At 56.4% G+C, this 20,823-nt stretch overlaps 6 protein-coding genes across 6 annotated transcripts; 4 read left to right on the plus strand and 2 right to left on the minus strand.

Annotated features, from left to right (window-relative positions):
• Positions 1-418: 418 nt before the first annotated feature.
• Positions 419-4,224, plus strand: QBC33DRAFT_86428 (fungal transcriptional regulatory-like protein). Its single transcript, XM_060433138.1, has 6 exons — positions 419-965; positions 1,043-2,053; positions 2,108-2,717; positions 2,770-2,832; positions 2,893-3,538; positions 3,605-4,224. Exons 1-6 carry the CDS (start codon positions 818-820, stop codon positions 3,947-3,949), a joined length of 2,823 nt encoding a protein of 940 aa, XP_060282949.1. The 5' UTR covers positions 419-817; the 3' UTR covers positions 3,950-4,224.
• Positions 3,997-5,471, minus strand: QBC33DRAFT_540052 (nucleophile aminohydrolase). Its single transcript, XM_060428029.1, has 4 exons — positions 5,270-5,471; positions 5,196-5,208; positions 4,569-5,094; positions 3,997-4,495 (listed from the first exon to the last, which is right to left on the minus strand). Exons 1-4 carry the CDS (start codon positions 5,292-5,294, stop codon positions 4,322-4,324), a joined length of 738 nt encoding a protein of 245 aa, XP_060282950.1. The 5' UTR covers positions 5,295-5,471; the 3' UTR covers positions 3,997-4,321.
• Positions 5,472-5,611: 140 nt separating this feature from the next.
• On the plus strand, positions 5,612-8,757 carry QBC33DRAFT_540056 (Spc98 family-domain-containing protein). Its single transcript, XM_060428030.1, has 3 exons — positions 5,612-6,191; positions 6,252-8,227; positions 8,299-8,757. Exons 1-3 carry the CDS (start codon positions 5,792-5,794, stop codon positions 8,740-8,742), a joined length of 2,820 nt encoding a protein of 939 aa, XP_060282951.1. The 5' UTR covers positions 5,612-5,791; the 3' UTR covers positions 8,743-8,757.
• A 598-nt stretch (positions 8,758-9,355) lies between these two features.
• On the minus strand, positions 9,356-11,170 carry QBC33DRAFT_559469 (uncharacterized protein; the record flags this gene model as incomplete). The annotated part of the gene is made up of 1 exon (XM_060429976.1): positions 9,356-11,170. The coding sequence occupies one exon, from the start codon at positions 11,168-11,170 to the stop codon at positions 9,356-9,358; it is 1,815 nt and encodes a 604-aa protein (XP_060282952.1).
• A 208-nt stretch (positions 11,171-11,378) lies between these two features.
• Positions 11,379-13,983, plus strand: QBC33DRAFT_540061 (P-loop containing nucleoside triphosphate hydrolase protein). Its single transcript, XM_060428031.1, has 2 exons — positions 11,379-11,829; positions 11,885-13,983. The coding sequence occupies exons 1-2, from the start codon at positions 11,584-11,586 to the stop codon at positions 13,628-13,630; spliced, it is 1,992 nt and encodes a 663-aa protein (XP_060282953.1). The 5' UTR covers positions 11,379-11,583; the 3' UTR covers positions 13,631-13,983.
• A 1,343-nt stretch (positions 13,984-15,326) lies between these two features.
• QBC33DRAFT_86525 (phosphatidylinositol 3 and 4-kinase-domain-containing protein) lies at positions 15,327-18,356 on the plus strand. Its single transcript, XM_060433139.1, has 3 exons — positions 15,327-16,186; positions 16,254-17,036; positions 17,118-18,356. The coding sequence occupies exons 1-3, from the start codon at positions 15,513-15,515 to the stop codon at positions 18,148-18,150; spliced, it is 2,490 nt and encodes an 829-aa protein (XP_060282954.1). The 5' UTR covers positions 15,327-15,512; the 3' UTR covers positions 18,151-18,356.
• The last annotated feature ends 2,467 nt before the right edge of the window (positions 18,357-20,823 follow it).

Genomic DNA, 20,823 nt, shown 5'->3' on the forward strand with positions numbered 1-20,823 from the left:
GGACAGATCCTTCTTCTAAACCAGCGGGGAAAGCCAGCCCTAATGTCGCACAGTATCATTGGCCATGTTCGGATCGCCATCTCCGTTTCTCCGACTGCACCAGTGCTGTAGGTCGAGCTACCAAGTGAAGCAGTAGCTCTGCCGCCGATCGACGATCTACCTGCCTCTCATTTGTTGACGCCATCGTCTTTCACACCGGCCTGTCCCTCCAACCGGACAGCCCTTGGAAGAGTCTCTGTGGGACGTCATCGCTGGAGCGTCCGACCCGATAGCTTCTTCGTTCCATTCATGGGACATCAATCTCCCTCTGCGCTTGCCTCTCCCTACCTCGGCCTCCGCCCGTCGCAAAGAAGCCAGTATCACAGGCTGCTTCCGTCTTGGGGAGCACCAAGTCCGCCCGGGAACGCGCTTGGCCACATATCCAAGTTCTTCGAGTTACACCGATTTGTGTCAGTAATTTCTATGAGGTCCTTTAAAGCCCATGACCACCCTTCCGTGGCCCCCGTCCAATCCTCGATCCGCAAGTGCGTAAGGTGGCCGCGATTTTTTATTTGTCCTGCCAATCTCCCCCCCTTGTCCTCATTCTCGTCGATCTTGTCTCGGCCGAACATCATAACAGCTACCGGCTTGCCGGTGAGACCTGTATCCGTCCCATTCTTATAACACTCGCCGGCCTGCCTTTCGTCTCAACTCACTGCCCCACATCCCGCGAGAGCTACAGGGCATGCAAAGAATTGCGCCCCTCTTTGGGAGGAATCAGCTCTACCGCCTGGACTGCTGCTGAAACCCTTTCTGACAGCCGACCGCGCCCGTGAGGATGGATCCAGCCGAAGGAGTCGCCGACTATGGTTCGCCCGATGATTCTCGGGCAGGTGAACAGTCACCCACCGCAGCTGCTATCAAGCAGGAGGATGAGCCACCGAGGAGGACTAATGTTCGGAAAAGAACGAAGACAGGCTGCCTTAGTAAGTCAAATCATATATCGGCTCCCGGCCACCCTCAACGGTTCCTCGGACTGACTAACTAACATGTTTTGCTTAAGCTTGCCGAAGGCGACGCATAAAGTGCGACGAAGGGAAACCAACCTGCAACAACTGCATCAAGTCCAAGAGGCAATGCGAGGGCTATAATCAGCGCCTCACCTTCAAAGAGCCTCTCGGCGCCTTCCATCACGCAACTCTCTTCGGGCACCCTGTCTACCACCATCAGGCTTCCGACGCGTCGGTCAATTCCCAATTGCCAGCTTCCCATCACAAATCTTCTTCCTCTCAGGGGCCACTCCCTGCAATCGCCCCGAAACCTCCTTCCATAGACTTTGCCGGATCCGCACCTTTCCAATTTGGGCAGATCTACCAAGGTCAACCGACACCATTAGCTCCTGGTCCGGCCCTCAACTTAAGCTCGACCCGACCTATTCTCCATCATGGGCAGCCGTCCTCTCCGTTCCAGCCCTCCCCAACCTCGCCGACCTCGGCTCATTCGCAGCCGGAGGTGGAGGGTTTCTTCCATAGCCTGTCCGCGGTTAGCCCCCGAGACACCAACGTCGTTCTCGAAAAGGGCTCTTCGCCCAATGACCGCATACAGCCACTGTCAGCCGGCGGGAGATATGCCCCTCCATCGATGGACGACGGTGGTGCCCAGCTGGCACATACCATGTCACATGAATCTGGGTACTGGCACACTGATGATGAGGCATCCATGGCCGATTCCGATGATGACGTTGATGAGGATTCATTGTTTCAAAGTCAGACTGCGCACCTTGAATCAAATGACCTTGGCATCCGGGTCGCCCGCCGTGCGAACGCACCTGTTGACTTCTATGGCACTCAACTGCGGACTTTCACCGGGTTCGTTGATGCCAACAACATTCTGGCAACTTATACTCCCTCCTCAACGAACTCTCCGCTGAATGATAGTCAAACGGCGGCTGTTTTCTGGTATTTTGTGAACGTGACCGGGCCGAGCATGTCTCTCTACGAGCGGCATCCGTTCAATCCCTCGCCCATGTTCCAGGGCCAGCCTGTGGCTAAAGTTCGCCAACATATTTGGACCTGTAAGTAGGAACTGGACTGATGTAACGAGTCTGTGGCTAACCCCTTTTCGTAAGACACCTTCCCCATAATATCCATGAACCACCCAGCATTGCTTCAGGCCATTTTGGCCCTCGGTAGCCTCCAGATGGCCAAACTTCAGGGCATGCCAGCCACTGCCTCAATGAAACACTATCATCTCAGCCTCCGGAGGATTGCCAAGAACTACCGGAGCCCCCATAGGCGAACCCAGGCGGCCACGTTGGCTGCCACCTTGCTTCTCGGCTTCTATGAAATCTGGAACTCGGATCATGCCAAGTGGTGTAAACACATGTGGGGCGCAAGAGCCATTCTGAAAGAAATCCCACTTCTGGACATGACGAGGGCGATGCTCGATCTGAAGTGGAGGCGGCGACAGAAGGTTGCACACGAATCCGATGCCTTCTTCCCCGAATTTCAGGAAGGCGAGCCCGACATCACGGAGGTAAATACCGACCTGCTCAGCCAGCTCACGGGCAGCACCGTCACTTATGGGGATTACGGTTACGTGCATGGTGAGGGTCGCCATCGGCCTGCGGGGTGGTATACGAAACGTGATGTTGAGGTTTATGAAAATCTCAGCGACTTGTACTGGTGGTACTGCAAGATGGACGTTTACCAGAGCGTCTTGGGAGGCACCCGCCTATTGTAAGTCTTGTTCAAGAGCCTCATATCGCGCCTGACTTGCTAAGCTTGACAGCATGGAATACCACCTATGGACACAGTGCGTGCCTAGAGGGCCCATTGGGAGGATTGACGCCATGTAAGTCTTGCGCGCCAGTGGTTTCGTCCCGTAATGGACAACAGACTTATAAAGACGCAGATTCGGGACATACGACCATCTCATGCTCCTACTAGGACGATTGGCCAACTTTGCCTCGCTCGATCTGGCACGGAAACGACAAGCTCGGAAATCAGAGTCTGCAGGCAGGGGACAGAATCCATCCCCACCAATGTTCCCTGGGCTTATGCCTTCCAAGGGTAAGTTTACAGTGCCAACCGGCTTCAGCCCTCCGCGTGACACCACACCGCAAAGCGAGGGCTCTGAAGATGTGGACCTTGAGGAGACCACTGCGACCGCGCTTCGAGAGTGGGAAGCTATACGACAGGCATTCGACATCTTCCGCTCCAATCTTGGACCCGACTTTGACCCGATGGGCCCTGATCTAGGGCCCCCACAACTGACCCCTTTTGGTCCCGCAATAACGTATCGGACGTACAGCATTGCTGGTATCTGGATGAGCTACTATATGGGCCTAATTGTGCTCCACAGAGCGCACCCGTCAATGCCCCCCGTAGCCATGATGGCCGCAGGAATGGCTGCGCAACATACCGGCCGTCTTGCCAACGATGTCGGAAGGATTGCAGCAGGCTTGGCGGAGGACTGTGACAACATGACCGAAGTGACCACCAGCCTGGGGGCGGCATTTATCGAGTGCTGCTTCTGCCTCTTCGTCGCCGGTGTTCAGGTAAGGAGACTTCTCCTCCCATACAACGTTTCCCGATCGTGGCCTGAAGCTAATGCAACAATGCAGTACCAGGATACCGTCCAGAGGCATTGGACAATAAAGCGACTGCATGACATTGCACGCCTGACGGGGTGGCAGTCGGCAAGGCAAATCGCCGACGGTTGCGAATCCGCCTGGACAAAGGCAGCACAGTTTGGCCGCGGCGCCCCCTACGAGAGAGCTCCCGAGTTGCAGCACATTGTTCCGGAATCCGTCTGGACAAACCCTCGGAGGATCGATCGCCGCATAAAAGAGCTGGATACTGACGAAGGAAGATTTGTATTGACAAAATCCGAACAGGCGCACTACGCTCTTGGCCTGCTCAGCGTGGAACAGGACCTCGACAGGCTGGAGCTCGGAGACGGAGGATGAGCAAAACTGGCCGAGCCAGTTTTGTATAGGGGGCGAGTTGGATGAGAGAGAACTCGAGTATAGTATAGGTGAGATAGCTACGGACTTCTTGTATTTGTGATACCAGGCAGGGCAGCTGCCGAACGAGCTTTTGGATCAACCCCAACACTCTTCTGGATTGGCGGAAAAAAGGTCTACCTGTCGTTGTAGTAGTCATACACTTCCCTAACTACTGGTACATCCATATTACTTGGTGAATAGTTGTGACGCATCTGAGTTCGAAGTCACGACCCTTGTCGATTTTGTCTCTTGGCCTCCGATTCCATCGTGATCTATTCTTTTTCAAGACGTACTGCAGCCAAATGTCCGCTCGCCTGACAAAGTAAGCCTTCTCTAGTTCGCCGGGAGCCGATCTACAACCGCTGCCATCTCCTCGTCCGTGTATATTCTGAAACCGCGGTCCTTCGTGACGCTTGCCAGCTGGACGTTCTTCGAATCCAGCTTCTCCTCCATGACCTGCTTGAGGGTCTTCAACACTAGAGTCTCGGCATCGGTGATGGTGAGAGACTAGATGGGATTGGGAGAGAAATTAGCCCAAAATAGTCGTCGTCATGGGACAGGAATTCCGTGTCCTCCTCACCTTGTGATACTCGTTCTGCAGCTCCGCCTGGGCGCCCTCGCTCCCGCTCCCAATGGCCTTCGCATCATATCGGTAGAAGGTGCCGCTGGGCTCGGCGTGGTAGAGGCTGGGGCCGTCCTCGTCGTAGCCGGCGATGAGCAGGGCGACGCCAAAGGGGCGGCTCATGATGGACTCCTCGCCGTCGGCGGACTCGCCGAAGCGCAGGGCCAGGTCGCAGATGGCCTGGGTGCAGCTCTCGACGCGCAGGTTCTCGTTGTAGTTGAAGGCGTGGCTCTGGCACTCGACGCGCGCGTGCTCGACCATGCTGCGCGCGTCGGCCTGCAGGCCGCTCATAGCGCAGCCGATGTGCCGGTCAATCTCGACGATTTTCTCGACGGACGACGTCTCGAGCAGCGTCGACGTCACCCGCTTCTCGACGCCCAGGATCACGCCCTCCGACGTGGCTACCCCAATGGCGGTGCTGCCGAGCTTGATGGCCTCGAGGGAGTACTCGACTTGGAAGAGGCGGCCCTCGGGGGAGAAGGTGCTGAGACACGGGTTAGGGGTCAGTCGGGGGGGGGTTGCAAAACGGGGGACGACAGTGGTGGGGAGTGGTGAGAGAGGCCCCGGCTGGTAGGGAGGGTGTACTTAATGCCCCGGTCTGTTTGTCTCGTTAGTTGGACTTCTCCCTTGGCGGGCAGCTATGGTAGGTAGGAGCTCACCATATTCAGATCTTGCCATAAACATCTTCGCGGTGTCGTGGGGGTTGAAGTTGTGGCGGTGTTGGTGTTGTTATGCCACTACAGCCAGGTCTAATTGAGGAATCTGGCTGAGCTCGTCGTCTCTACGTCGGGTTGCAATGGTAGGTGGGCGTGGGAGATGGGAAAAGAGAAGTTGCGGAAGCTCCAGGCAAGCACTTGGTCTACGCAGCTCACAGCTACCAGCAACAGAAACGAACCCCTGTCAACCTGAGGTGGGTCGGACAGCCTCATCCCGCACAGATCTCCGCACTAATCCCATTTTGGAATCAAGGTGAACTCAAGCTACACCGACATCCCCGTTCAGGCGCGCCCCGCCGCAGAACCGCGTTCCCCCTCTGCCCAGCAAATCGCGTGTCGCTGCGTAAATTCAGGCGCTGTAAACATTTGATTTGACACCCACATGCGTTTCCGCCTTGCGATCTCTCTTCACGAACCGGCAGGTGATAAAACAGTTTCACAAATGCAGACGACGACAAAGAAACAATGTCTTCCGCCTCTGCCTCCGCCTCCCGAAGCTCTGCGTATGGAGTGAACGGCAATGCCCAAGACAAGGCGGCCCCACGGCCACCCCGCATGAGTGCCCACGATAGCTTCAAGAGCGAGCGGTCCGACTCGAGAAGACATGTCCCGTCCCCGCAGGCCGCCCCTTCTCTGACATCCCACAAGCGGACGGCATCGGGGAATCCCAGGCCCTCGAGTCGGACGGTCGAGGAAAGGAGGACGGAGAGGGTCCAAGTGACTACGAAGGAGACCTTGGTATCTCGGACTAGGAGCCCGGAACGGCGAGGAGCGCCGAGCGACAAGCCGCGGAATGTGGAAGCGTCAAAGCAGAGGGCAGCCGAGACGAGGTCGAGGGAAACTAGGGTCGAGCCAGCACCTCCAGGTAATCCAGTTCGCGGGCCAGGGTAAAGCCCGGTCATAGCAGTGTTGCTGACGCAAATAGCTCCCTGGGAGCCCGAGGCTACGTTACTGCCGCACACTTCCGCTCCGCTAGCATCGCGCATATCGATCCCGCCGCTGGCATCTTCGGCGCCACAGATGCTGCAGCCAACGCCGCTCCAGGAACTGTCCTTGGCCGCCCAGGAGGCAGCCGTTCTGGAGGACCTACTCTTCGTCTTTATGGGCTTCGAAGGCCAATATATCCGGTTCGCGAAAGGTTATAACCCGTACGAGGAGAGGGACAGGCTCTCTGGGCCGGTATTTCGGATTCTTCCCGGACTCGACCCAAGTCTACAGGACCTCACCAACTCGATGTTGAAGATGGCCTCCCATTACTCGGCATTGGAGACATTCGTCGATGTCCAGAGCAGGGAAGAGTTTGGGTCTGTGAACCATGCGTTGTGTGCATCGATACGGAAGCTCCTCCAGGACTATCTCGTCATGATCGCGCAGCTCGAGACGCAATTTCTCACCAATAATACTTTCACCTTACATGTGCTCAATATCCACATCCTTCCCACCAGCCAAATGATGTTTCAGCTATATGCCCTAGCGCATGAGCTTCTAAAGAGAAACGCATTGCTCGACGACGAAACAGATGAATCGAGTGACAGCGCAGACGACTACGACCATATCCTGGAGCAGCTGCGGGATGGGGGAGACCTTGTGCCTGGAAATATGACCGGGAAGAAGATCTGCAAAGGAGGAGTCGTGCTCGGGCTCATAACTAAGAGGCTGGAGTCCATGTCTGGCGACCCCTCGGCCAGGGCTCTGCTCACATCCCTACTCAGGGACGCCAGCCGTCCTTATATGGTCATGCTGAATGAATGGTTACATCACGGCGGGATCAACGACCCGCATTCCGAGTTCCTGGTCAAGGAACAGAAGAGCATCCGGAGAGACAGGTTGGAACAGGACTACACGGATGAGTACTGGGAGAGGCGATATACGATACGAGATCATGACGTCCCGCCACAACTAGAAGGGGTGAAGGGCAAGGTGCTGCTTGCTGGAAAGTACCTGAATGTTGTCCGAGAATGTGGGGGGGTCGACGTCAGCAAGGAGGTGAAGGACGTCCCAATCTCATTCGACGACAATCGTTTCCTGGACAACGTTAATAACGCCTACGCTCACGCGAACGAGTCGCTGATGCAGCTGCTACTGACGACACATGCCTTGCCTGACAGGTTGAGGTCGCTGAAGCACTACTTCTTCCTCGACCCTTCGGATTATTTCTCCTACTTCCTCGAACTTGGCTCCTCCGAATTACGGAAGCCGGTTAAGTCTGTCAACACCAGCAAGCTGCAGTCGTTGTTGGATCTAGTACTCCGCCAGCCCGGCAGTCTCGTTTCTCTTGACCCTTTCAAGGAGGACGTGAAGGTGGAAATGAACGAGATTACTCTCATCAAGTCTTTGCAACGGGTCGTTAATATCACCGGCATAGAGCAAGGAGAGACGCTTCAGCCCCTGTCCAACCAGCCGATAGAGAACGACAAGAACGCCATTGGCTTCACCTCCCTGCAGCTGGATTACGCCGTCCCCTTTCCGGTTTCGCTCGTCATCAGCAGGAAAACCGTCTGGCGGTACCAGGCCCTGTTCCGCTATCTCCTCTCCCTTCGGTACCTTGAGTCGCAACTAGCGGCCACCTGGCAGACACACGGGAGTGGCATCTCATGGTCACACAAGAGCAGTTCGCGCAACCTGGAGATATGGAAACGACGTGTCTGGACACTGCGCGCACGCATGCTGGTGTTTGTCCAGCAGCTACTCTACTTTTGCACGGCCGAGGTTATCGAGCCGAACTGGCAAGCCTTGATGTCGCGGGTGGCGGAAAGGGACGCCAAAGACGGCGGCCAGGACGGAGGAGGGCCCGGAACAAAAGGCCCAACGCGCACGGTAGACGAGCTGATGCAGGACCATGTGGACTTCCTCGACACTTGCTTGAAGGAGTGCATGCTGACGAACAGCAAACTTCTCAGGGTATTGTCAACTCCAAACACACCCATATAATTGGCGTAGCACACCGTATCACTAATGTCTCCTGGCGGTAGATCCACTCTAAGCTGATGCAAACCTGCACCATCTTCGCCACCTACACCAACTGGCTGTCCCGGGAGCTCGAGAAGTCCGACCCGGACCTCAGCGGCACAACTAAGCCCCGGAACATGACGGACGACCACTGGAGGCAGTTCCAAGCCGTCAGGTCCCAGCGGCAAGCGGGCGGCGGTAGCGGGCACGGCGACTCGACGGCCTCGCACGGCGGCGGTAAGGACGCGGCCGCCAAGGGCGAGGAGGCGCGCGTGGCCGAGCTCTTCGACGTGATCAGGAAGTGGGAGACCAACTTCAGCCGGCACCTGCAGATCCTGCTCGACGCGCTCAACCACTACGCCGCCACCGAGACGGTCGTCCTGTTAAGCCTGTGCGCCAGGCTGAGTACCGCCAACCAGGGGACGGAGCACGCGGGACCGAGGGCGGATGAGGACGTTGCCTCTTGATAGAGCTGTTTCGGGGGTTTAGGGGAAGTTTGGGGGCGTTTTAAGGGGGGATCAGTAATTGCTGCAATGGCTCTCGTATTTTCGCCCATCCGGAATATGAAGGATTAGGTCCGGTATTTTAAAATACGCGGATCTCTAGTCAGGTCTGCATGTGTGCATGGGGCACTGTTTTGTACAGACTTGGGAAAAAGGGGGGAGGGGAAATATTATACCACGTTCGACAGGGGCAAGGGAGGAAGGCCCACAGATGGGGAAAAGGCATGGCTTGCTGGCGAGGCGCACGTAGCATGAATCTAGGTCCTATGTCATTGTTCGGGGAGCAAGTCGCCTTCATCTTAGTGATAGCTAGTAGGGAGAGGAACCAGTTGCTGCAAAATACGGTGTCCAGCACACCGTTCTATCTTATCACACCTCTGTATGACGGAACATTTGTGATGAAGTGGGCTAGCGGTAGTTGTACAATGGCAGAATATAGTATAATTACTATTTCCAAACGGAAAAAAAAGGACAGAAAAAGGAAATGGGTATCATATCCTGTTCTCATCACTTGTGCTGGTACCTCAACCGTCTTGATCACCCTGGCCAAGAGGCCGTTCCCACTCGCCGACATAACTCAACCTCGCCCTCCAGTCCTACCGTCCTCCCCGGCCGGGCACAAGTCGTTGACGGTGTGCGACAGCCTCGGCGGGGCGGCGGGCTGCTCGACCCTGACGAGCTCGTCGGGGGCTGCGCGCCCGAGCACGTTCCACAGCCGCTTCTCCTCCAAGTAGGTGGCGCGGGCGTCCATCGTGTCCGCGTGCGCGACGTGCCTGAGCTCGGCGGCGATGCGCGACTCCAGCGCCTCCCTGGTCCGCGTCGTCCGCGGGTGGTCAAAGGCCGTGTGCAGCAGCAGCTCCCTCGACTCGGCGCGCACCTCGTCCTCGTCGACCTCGGCATACTGCTCGTCTGGGAGCTCGATGTCGGGCGTGACTGCGGGGCCGGCATCTTCCTCTGCCTCGAGGTCGGAAAGGTCGTCGAGGGAGGGCGTTTCCGATAGGGACATGAGCTCGTCCGATTCTTCGTCTACCGGCTCGGCTTCTGGCATGCTGTCATGCCCGCCGAGGGCTGCCTCCACTTCATCGAAGGATAGGATGCCCCGAGCCTTGTCGCCATGCTCGGCTTCGACATCGTCATCGGCGTCGTCGTCGTCGTCGTCATCGAACACAGCCAGTCTCAGTCGTCTTGCACAGCCAGCCCAAAACTTCTTACTGTTGGTCTTTAGACCGATGGACAATGCAGCAGCCTCGACATCCTTCGGCCAGACCAGACCCCTCGTCTCGGGATAGACAGACTGCTTCGCCCGAATACGTGACGTGCTGACGTAGATAGTGGCGGAAACAAGACGCCTCGTAATGGAAACCGCGAGGGAGTAGAAATCTTCAAGGGCCGTAGCTCGGATGGACGGGTTGTCCTCCGAGACGTGCTGCCAGTTATTTTCGGGGTACGACGCGTTCATGAAGACCCGCTCAGACAGCCGCAACCACGAGGCCACCCTGAACAGCTGGACGGACGGCATCCCAGCCGACCTGGTCGCCTCAATGTCCCTGTAGTTGAAGGGGGTAACGAGCCAGCCCTTGCCCCACCTCTCCTCCTCGCGCGCTTCCTCGTGCTGCTCCTGCCTCAGCGAGATCACATCCGCGGCGCCCTCCAGGAGTTTGCAGCACTTGGGGCTGATCTCCACGGCGGCGGGGAAGTCGACAGGGTACGACGGCTCGAGGTTCCCGCTCTGTTTCCTCGCGGCGATAGCGTCGTCCAGGACTCGCAGGTACTGCTGGACCTCCAAATCGCTCTTGGATCCGATTCGCCGGGATATCCCCGGGACGCCGTCCCTGCCTAGCCTGGACAGAGCCTCGAAGAACATTTCTTTCTCGAGCGGCGTCCAGATGGTGAGCCCGATTTGGGAGGAGGGGAGTTCCGGTCCATCATGAGGCACGTAGTGGGCTGCGGCGTCCTCGATGTCGATGTTGAGTAGGTCGAGATAGCCGCGGTTGAAATCCCCCCTTGTCCGCTTGAAGGGGCGGAGATCAATGGCCGAAGAGTCGGCCGGGCGCTTAAAGGGATGCCAGGGCGGACTGGACGCTGGAATGCGAGCCAGCGAGATGGGATCTTCGCCAGCCTCGGGCTTGACGGACCTGAAGGGCAAGCCCACCCCCGGCTCGGGTTCCAGGTCTGACAGCGGATTACCGTCCTCGTCCTCCTCGTCTGTTGGCTCTGGCTCGTAGATGCTGTCGTCCGAGTCTACCTCGCGGCGGCGACGCTCATCGTACTCGGGGAGGCCATATTCATCGCTATCGGCGCTTTCGCCGGCTTGAGAATCGTCGGCTTGTCCGCCAGAAAGAATGGGCTCATCACCCTCATCAGGGCCGTTTGAAGATCCGTCTGAATCCATGGTCAAGCAGTGTCCGGGCGATATGTGAAGAGTGCCAATTCAACATGTTTGGGATCCTGGGAAATAGAAGGTGAGGCGGTGAGACTCATATAGTAGCACTGGAGGCAAATTTTCTTTCTTAGATGAGATGGATGTGAATTACGAGATGGATGCATGAGACCGATTTGACGATGAGGGTTAACCTAAAATTTAGAGACGACGGGATGCAGCCGCCTGCCTGCAAGCCGTTTGTTGCCCCTGTAGGCCTAGTGCCTAGCACCTAGTGCCTAGGCCCCGGGGCTCTGGGTCACACTGTATGATCCACCATTGCATCAGCCAATCAACCTTGGTGCCTAAATCCTATTCTATCCACAGAGCTTCGCCAGTCATGTAATTACTGGACATCTCACCCTCAACGAAGCGCAGAATGTGCCATGTTGCGACTCTTGGGGAGTCGTAACTTGGAGTTTCACTTAAGGACCTGTAGCCCTCTTGTCAGACGAGGAAGTTCTGTGCCTCTCAGGTCCATCTCCTTCGCGGCCCCCGCCAACGCAAAGGCTCTGCCTGTGCCTATCCGCCTCCGCGACTATCAGGAGGAATGTATCCAATCTGTCTTGACTTCTCTGAGTAATGGCGAGAAGCGGTTGGGCATCTCGCTGGCTACAGGCAGCGGCAAGACGGTGCGCAGATGTTCGCTTCCTGTGTTCACGATTCGTATCTAACAACTTCTCAAAGGTCATCTTCACTCAGTTGATCGACCGTGTTCAGCCCCTTTCCGATTTAGCTACCCGGACTCTAATTCTAGCACATCGGCGCGAGCTAGTTGAACAGGCTGCTAAGCATTGCACAAATGCCTATCCAGACAAATCCATCGAGATCGAGATGGGTAAGCTCCACGCCTCTGGCGTGGCAGACATCACCGTCGCGAGCCTCCAGAGCATAACGTCCGGGGATCGCCTGTCAAAGTTTGACCCGAGCACGTTCAAGTTGGTGCTTGTCGACGAAGCTCATCATGTCGCTGCTCGCGGTTACATGAACGTCCTCGCCCATCTTCGCCTGGCCACGAAGCGCAAAGACTCTCCCCATCTGGTGGGAGTCTCGGCAACTTTCTCTCGATTTGACGGTCTAAAGCTGGGTGCGGCGTTCGACGAGATAGTCTATCACAAAGACTATATCGATATGATCGAAGACAAATGGCTGTCTGGCGTCATTTTCACGACGGTTGAGTCCTCCGCTGACCTGTCCAAGGTCAAGAGCAAGCAGGGCGGTGACTTTGAAATTCGAGCGCTCTCACGAGCGGTCAACAACGATAACACCAACGAACTCACCGTCCGTACATGGCTTGCCAAAGCTGCGGGAAGAAAGTCGACCCTGGTATTCTGCGTCGACCTCAGCCACGTCGTAGGGCTGACGCAAAAGTTCCGCCAGTACGGCGTCGATGCCCGGTTTGTGACCGGAGACACCCCAGTTGTCGAGAGGAGTGAGCTTCTGGAGGCCTTCCGGAGGGGCGAATTCCCCGTGCTAGTCAACTGTAATGTCTTTACCGAGGGCACCGACATTCCGAATATAGATTGTGTCCTGTTAGCTAGGCCAACCCGGTCACGGAATCTCCTGGTGCAGATGATTGGGAGAGGAATGAGACTTCACCCCGGGAAAGAGAACTGTCACGTCATAGACATGGTATCGAGTCTTGAGACCGGGATTGTCACTGCCCCAACGCTCTTCGGCCTCGACCCCAGCGAAATCGTCGATGATGCATCGCTGTCAGAAATGCGGGAACTGCGAGCCCGCAAAGACGCGGAGGGGGCTAGGAATGAGCAAGCATATCATGATGTGCCCCACCCAAGGCCGGATGATACGCCTCGCAAGGTCGTCTTCACCGACTATGACTCTGTGTTTGACCTCATCTCTGACACATCGGTGGAGAGGCATGTTCGCGCCATCAGTCAGAATGCATGGGTTCAAGTTGGACCAGATCGATATGTGCTCTGTGGGCCGACAGGCACTTATCTAAAGCTGGAGGCCGCCGATCATGGGACGTCCGGCACAACTCCAAAACTGTTTACGGCGTGGGAAGTTCGCGCATTACCTCCCGGCGTGTCAAAGTCACCCTTCGCCGCCCCACGCGAAATACTAAGAGCGATGACCTTTGAGAGCGCAGTGCACGGCTGCGATAAATATGCGTCCGAAATATTTCCGCATACCTTCATCTCGAGGAGGATGAGGTGGAGAGACGGCCCGCCGACGGCCGGGCAGCTGGACTTCTTGAACAAACTCAGGGGTAAAGCGGAGCCGCTGACGACCGAAAACGTCACGAAGGGCAGCGCCGCCGATATGATCACCAAGCTCAAGCACGGGGCTCGCGGGCGCTTCGCGAATTATGAAGCTGGCAAGAGGCGCAAGGAGCGCCAGGACCTCAATTTGGAAAAGATCAGGGAGAGGTCGCTTCGAGAAACAGTTTCTGTTGGCCCTATCTTATAGACTCGGAGCTCCATGGTACACCGCTCGGCTCCTCAGCTAGGCACCCTCCACGATGACGTGGTTTTGACGCAGATTCTAGAGAGAGAGAGGGATGCCGGATCGGGACTCGATGAATCCATAGTACAACCTCCTAGGTGGTTTTCCGTCTATTGATGCTGATGGTAGCCTGGGTTTGTTACTTCCACTGGGCTGGGACGTTCACTTTGGGGAAGACATTCCCGGTTTCAAGGTTGAGGCAGGATAGATGACGATGAGGGTGTCAGGGGCAAGGAATGTCAATTACCAAGCTATACCCATCTTAATATGTCAGGGGCCCCGTACCAGAATTATGGATTACCAAAAATAAATGCAAGCATTATTGCGAGTCGGGTGTGTCCCATACGCAGTCTTCTCCAAGACTGTACCACCTGGCCCATCATCGGTGCTTCGTAAGAACCCCTCCCCTCATTAACAGATTATTACCACCATGTCATTTGTCTCCCAGGCAGGAACTGTCCCCGCTTGACAACTCCTCTCGCCGAGCTACGAACGGTCAGTCAGGATGGGTAGGTCCGAAGAGGACGAGGTACACGAGATCAGGTTTGCCCCGAGGGCTCGACAACCCCCCTAGCCTACAAGAAGAACGGCCGGAACTTGCCAGTAGGTTTGTTTTGTCACAGAGACGCTTGGGCAGATTCACTCTGCAAGCCGCTCTCCCGGTGTTTGGCGCAATCTCTGGCAATCTTCTGGCTGCGTCTCCAGACAGCACACCTGGACTTCTCGCCGCCACAGTTGTGGTCGACCTCGGTTTCTTCGACACAACCACAGCGGTAAGTCAGCCGGAGTATCCAGCAGTATGCCTGGTTCTCTTGCGCAGGCATGGTTACTGGGTTACAGGGCCGGGCCGGGCTGGTTGGTGTGCGTTGAAGTGAGTGTTTCGAGGAGAGCAAACGCGTGATATTGGGAGTTATGAGTGTGTTCGATGGGCAAAAGAGGGGAAGGCTCTCTGTCAAGCTCTAGGCATTGAATTGCAAAATGATGAGAACAGCCGTTTTCATGCAAGTGTTAACGGGCTGTTATTATAGAGGGCGGGAAGAAAATCTTGAGGCGCGAAAAGAAGACCAAGGGAATCTGACACCAACAAAAAGCGCGGCTGTGAATCATTGTATGCAGTGAGCAGTGACTCGACATCTCCGTTGTTCCGATGGCCAGCCTACAAGTAAGGCACACTGCAAGAGCTCCAAAAAATGGTGGCCTTGTTCGTCGGTTATTGGGTGCTGAAAAGCTCTAGACAGGTCCATTGGAGCTCCGTTTTACCGAGCATGTAGCATGCTGACGAGATGCTCGGTCAAAAACAGGAAGGTCTTGCGAAACTCATTTCCAAGCCCTCAAAGCCATTATGATGTGAAGTTGAGAATGGAGTTCGCTCCGCACTCTCTAAATAGTCTAAAAGTAATATCTGATTGTGCCTATCGAGCAAGGTTGGACGTTGAAAGGAGGTTCATCCATTGGCGTTACGGCAAATCATAAATCCATACACGGACCCCCCGGGCTCCACTCAGTTCACGGAAGCGGAAACCGTTATTGTCCATCATCCCGTCATGGAAATGGACCCTCTATAGACTGTCGTTCCTGGCCAACCTTGATTCTTGACTCGTCACGGTTGTCTTTTGCTACTTGCTGTGCAACTCTAACTGATTGTATTATTATTATTATTATTATTATCTTCTTTGCCTCTTTTTGTTCCATCTCCCTGGCCATCCTCACCCCCTGTCTGTTCTGCCTCTCATCAACGCCTTCCCCTGAATTAAATCATGACATAATCCGAAGGCCCGGTGCTACCTCCCTGCTCCCTTGTGTTGATAGACATCCTCAAGGCAGCCAGAAGTGAACAGCCCAACCGATGGCGCGCAGCCGTCCCGCCACAACGGGCTACGAGCGTCTCGCCCAAGCCGAACAATTCAGTGACGACTCGGACGACGATTTGCTCGCATACAGCACCACCTCCCTACAACCGGCCTCGGTCTCGGCCGCGCAGCATGCCTCGACCTCCCAGCCGCGCCCGCATTCGGGCATGACGAGCCCCAAGGCCGCCTCCGCCGCCCTCCGGTCCAACCACAGGAACCGGCGGCGCGTGCGCAGCAACTCTGGCGTCGACCTGAAGGCCATCAACGCCCGCCTCGAGCGGTGGGCCGACGAGATCGCCAGCAAATTCAAGCGCGGGAAGGGCAAGAAAACCGGGGAGGAGGAACAGCTCGAGATCCACCACTCGGTATTCCAGGCGCCCGAGGGAGTCCGGCCTGCCACTGCTGAGACGCTTGCTACGCCGGAGCCGGGTTACATGACCAAGGCCGAGTTCGAAGTCATCGTGGACAGTGTCAGGATAGCAATCGAGCAGGGCGTACATCCTAGGATGATTTCTCAGGGCAGCTCAGGGAGCTACTTTGCGAGGAGTCCGGAAGGCAAGGTTGTTGGAGTATTCAAGCCCAAGGACGAAGAGCCGTATGCGGCGGGCAATCCGAAGTGGAACAAGTGGATTCACAGGAATCTATTTCCCTGCTGCTTTGGCCGAGCTTGGTAGGCGATACTCTGGACCCCTCTTTTACCAATGAGGCTCTGCTCTAACACATACGCACCCATCTAGCCTGATTCCGAACCTTTCATACGTGAGCGAGGCCGCAGCTTACGTCCTCGATGCCCAACTACGTACGCACATGGTCCCCTACACGGACATCGTGAACCTCTCCTCGAAATCTTTCCACTACCCCTTCTGGGACCGCTATAACTACTCGAGGAATAAGAAGCCCCTACCCGCAAAGCCCGGCAGTTTCCAAGTGTTCCTAAAGGGCTTCAAGGACGCCAACCTTTTTTTGCGGGAACATCCCTGGCCAGACCAGTACCTGTCAGGTTTTCGAACGAACGACCCACACCGGAAACGAAAGAGGAGGTGGGCAGATAACTGCAGACCAACTAGGGCGCGAGCAGACGACGACGGAGACAGCGACGACTGTCAAGACAGCCCCCAATCACAGACGCCCGGGCCGGGCAACTTCCTGTGGACAGAATCACTAAAACAATCGTTCCGGGAGGAGTTGGAGAAGTTGGTCATCCTGGACTACATCATGCGGAATACAGACCGAGGGTTGGACAATTGGATGATCAAGGTTGACTGGCAGACCCAGGAGGTATCCATTGCATCCGAGCCGATGTACTTGAACGTGGACGAGCCGAACGTTGAGCTAGGCCCACGACCCGTCGACTTGTCGCAGAGGTCGTCACCCACCCCCCGCGCTTCCTATCCCTATAGGACGCAGAAGCCGATGGACGCATCAACACCCGTGCCAAGCACTCCGGACCCGAAGATCACAATTGGGGCTATCGACAACTCCCTGTCTTGGCCCTGGAAGCATCCGGATGCCTGGAGAAGGTGAGAGACATTGCCCATACCGTGCCACAGATGATGCGAGTTAAGGCTAACCAAAGGCACCCCCTTTGCTTCCTCTTTCAGCTTTCCCTTCGGCTGGCTTTTCCTCCCCGTCGACTTGATCGGCCGGCCCTTCTCCCAGAAGACCCGTGACCACTTCCTCCCACTCCTGACGTCCACCCAGTGGTGGAGCCAGACCCAGATGGCGCTCCGCAGAGTATTCCAGGTCGATCCGGACTTCCAAGAGCGCATGTTCGCCCGCCAGATGGCCGTCATGAAGGGCCAGGCATGGAACGTCGTCGAGACGCTCAAGACGCCAGACCATGGACCCCTCGAGCTCACAAGGCGGGCCAAGGTCTGCGTGTGGGACGACCTGGTCGACGTGCCGGTCGCCGTGCCCATGAGGGTCACCAGCGCCGAGATACGCCGCCGCACCGAGTTGGCCTTTGCCAGGAGCGGCGCCATCGACGAGGAGATGGACATCGGCGCCTCCAACGCGTCCACCAGCGCGCCCGTCGCGGACCTCCTTGGCCTGGCCAGCCCGCCCGCCGAGCTCCCGCACCCTGGCCGCTTCGAGCTCTCCGACTCGGGCTCCATAACAGTAGCAGCAGCAGCAGCAGCAGGCGTGGCTGGAGACGAAGTCGCGGCCGCGCAGTCGCCAGAGTCGTCGATACAGAACTCGATGATGCTGAACGGGTCACCCCACGGCGGCGCAGGCGGAGGCAGCAGCGGCAACAGCAACAGCAGCGGCAGCAAGAAGGTCACCCGGCAGGCGCTCCCGCGCGCCAGCCTCAGCTACGGGGCCCCGCCGCGCAGCCTGAACATGTACGCGCCGGAGCGGACGCGCGAGCACCAGCGGCGGTTCTCGTTCGCGACGGCGACGGCGCGGCGGAGCAGCAACAGCATCGCGCAGCAGCTCTACGGGCCGGGTGGCGGCGGCACAGCGGGGGGCGGCCGGCGGTACAGCCACGACTTTGGCGACCACGATGACGACGACGAGCTCGAGGGGGACCTCGGCTACGCCGCCGCGGAGGGCATGGAGGGCAACCGGCGCAAAGTCATCGTCGAGAGGCTGGAGGCGGTCAAGAGCAAGAACCCTGTGTTTACGTGGTGCTGAGACGACGATCTCCTTCCCAAACTGTACTTTTAGCTCTTAGATTTCCCCTATTTCCTCCCCCTATTCTTTTTTTTCTTTTTCTTTTCTTATTTTGTCTTCAGGTTGCAACTACAGGGCTGATATACGCGCAGGGGGGCGCCTGCGTTGTATGTTTGCGTCGCGTATGGGTGCGCGTGAGTGGTGTGTGGGATTGGGGAAAGGGGCAGACAAGGTTGGTAGCGGAGCCTCGCCGCCAATAGGGGCTGCCCCAAAAGCAAAGGAGACAACTTACAGGAGGACCGCGTCCGGCGGGAGGGAAACAACTCATTTTCTCACGCATTAACTGACTAGACTGGAAAGGAAAAGAGGTGCATGGGATCAAACGCCCAGACGGGGCTAAGGGGGGGGTAGTTATTAGTTGGGAAAGTGCATATGCTGGTCACGCATCACATTCACGGGCGCAGCCTTGATCAATTTTTTTTCTTCCTGGGTCAACCGGTAAGGCAGATAGGGAAAGAAGACCGAAAAAAGGTGTCCCCAGGCTACCCTGGGGGTGATTTGCTGCGCTTCTGCAAGCCTCGCCCATACCCTGCAGGTGATAGTTTCTCCACGGTACCGGGGCAATGGGAAGGCTGGGACACTTGGTCACACAAACACAGAGACTCGCATACACACGTCACACACACCACATACACCCCTGACATGGGCCCCTTTCCCGCAGAGCCCATCAATGGTAAGGCAGATATCTAGAGGTACCTACCAGGTTGTGTTATGAGTACGTACGTAGATCCATCCTGTCGAAAACAAGGGGATCGACGCTCTCTGTGGCTTGAGAAGACGCCGCGAGGCAGAGCGAGAGATCTACGTGTAGTGAAAGAGGAAGGAAGGGGGTGGGGGTTGGTTGTTGCAAAGTGATATGTCAAGTTGTACAGGCCAGAATGCTCGGATTACCGGACTTTTGAAGGCCTCCGTGTACATAATACGCAAGAAAATGGCTTGCTTCGAGACTCTGCGTCAATATCCCGCGGCCTGGGGAAGGGAACTGAGGACCAACAACGCACGCCCAACAACCCCCCTCCCCTTTTGGCTGTTACGGATCGCGGAATGCCGTCAGCAAACGGGACAAGACTCTGTAGATAGGTACCTAATCTTCTCTTCAGAGGGACGAATACTGTGGTACGTAGCTATGAGTGCCAAGCGACGGGAGAGAGAGAGCCATCAATCTGCGCTATTGAAGAGCAAACGAGCCCAAGTCAGCCCGGGCGTCTGGTTTGCTGGGATCGAAAACATACACCAACACACACACGGCTTTGCCGGTCCCGGCACACTGGTAGAGCGCCAGGAGGCCCTGGCCAACCACTCGGAACTTAAAAGCACGCAAAAGCAGAAAGGGCGAAAAGAAGGAAAAAAAGGCGGAAGGGGACCCACTTTGGTGCGGGAGCCTCTGCTGTGGAGCCAACCCGCGATCCCCATTCGCGAGTTTGGTCGTAGTGTCAGGTACCCAGGTAACTCGTTGGGACGGTGAGGTACCAAGGTACCCCCCCTATGTGATGGAGTTAAGCAGGGTTGAAGGCAACCTAATGATACCTATGGAACCCACAATACGGACGTATCGCCAGACGGAGTTGTTTCCATGTTATCTTTTGGATTATTGCGGCAGCCTCTGTCATAATAAGCAGACCTTGTCCCAGCTCTCACTCGGCCATTCCGTGATTACTTTTGTTTTCGCCTTTATTAACTAGGTAGTCACTGGTAGTCAACCTTTATATTCTTCCCCTGTGTGTGAACAGGAGGCGTGGCCTGTTCTCGCGAGCAATCATGGATGATGAGATGCATCATGTCGGTCTGAGAAGGGGTGGCTAGTTGGAGACTTGTTGTTGGTCTCTTCACTGGCGCTGCGGCCTCTAACACCAACTTGGGTCGCTCGCCTACTCAAGAAAATCACGGAAGAGGCGGCGCGCCAAGACACCCATATATATTATAAGTAGCATAGCATCAAGGATGTTGCTTGGTTCCCTGTCGCCATCCATGGATGGTGCTCCCTGTCGCCATTCCTCTCGCTCTCGCTCTCGTCCGTAGCGTGGTGATACCCGAATCCCATCTCAAGGCCTCCCCGTGTTCCACCCGGCACCATGTACGCTAGCTCAAGCCCCCAAATGAACGGACAAAGCGGCCAAACCGCTGCAGCGGCCCGTTGAGCCCCTCCCCAGGTTATCCAGGTGCAAGCTGGGTGTACAAGCTGGCAGTATAACTTCCAGAACCCGGATTTTAGCCGCGAGATCCCACTGGTCATGATCGATCCTGCTTGCCGCTGCACACACCTGCGGTTACGAGTCAGGGTGAAGGTGACGACCTCCCTAGACAGTGTCAGTTCTCAGCAAGTGCCGGCATATTATATGTCGTCCAACATGCTCGCCCAATGCTGTACATCCCAGCCTGTTCCAGGCCGGGCGTGTTGCGAATAATTGCGCACCGGATGAATAGCTCCAGCACAGATAGACACACTTTTTTTTTTCTCCTGTTTCTTTTCAACCCCAACTGCAACCGCACAAACGAAAGAGGATGGGAGTGTGACAGACAGAGGGGATCGTAGAAGGCTGGCTCTCTTTGCGAGGCTGAGCCATGGGGCATGGATTTGGTCCCAATGTCGTGTGCGTTGTCAAGATTGTTTCCAGACCTATGAGCAAAGGAATG

The sequence above is a fragment of the Phialemonium atrogriseum genome, assembly GCF_030411735.1.
Source record: "Phialemonium atrogriseum strain 8032-3 unplaced genomic scaffold QBC33scaffold_14, whole genome shotgun sequence".
Taxonomy (NCBI): Eukaryota; Fungi; Ascomycota; class Sordariomycetes; order Cephalothecales; family Cephalothecaceae; genus Phialemonium; species Phialemonium atrogriseum.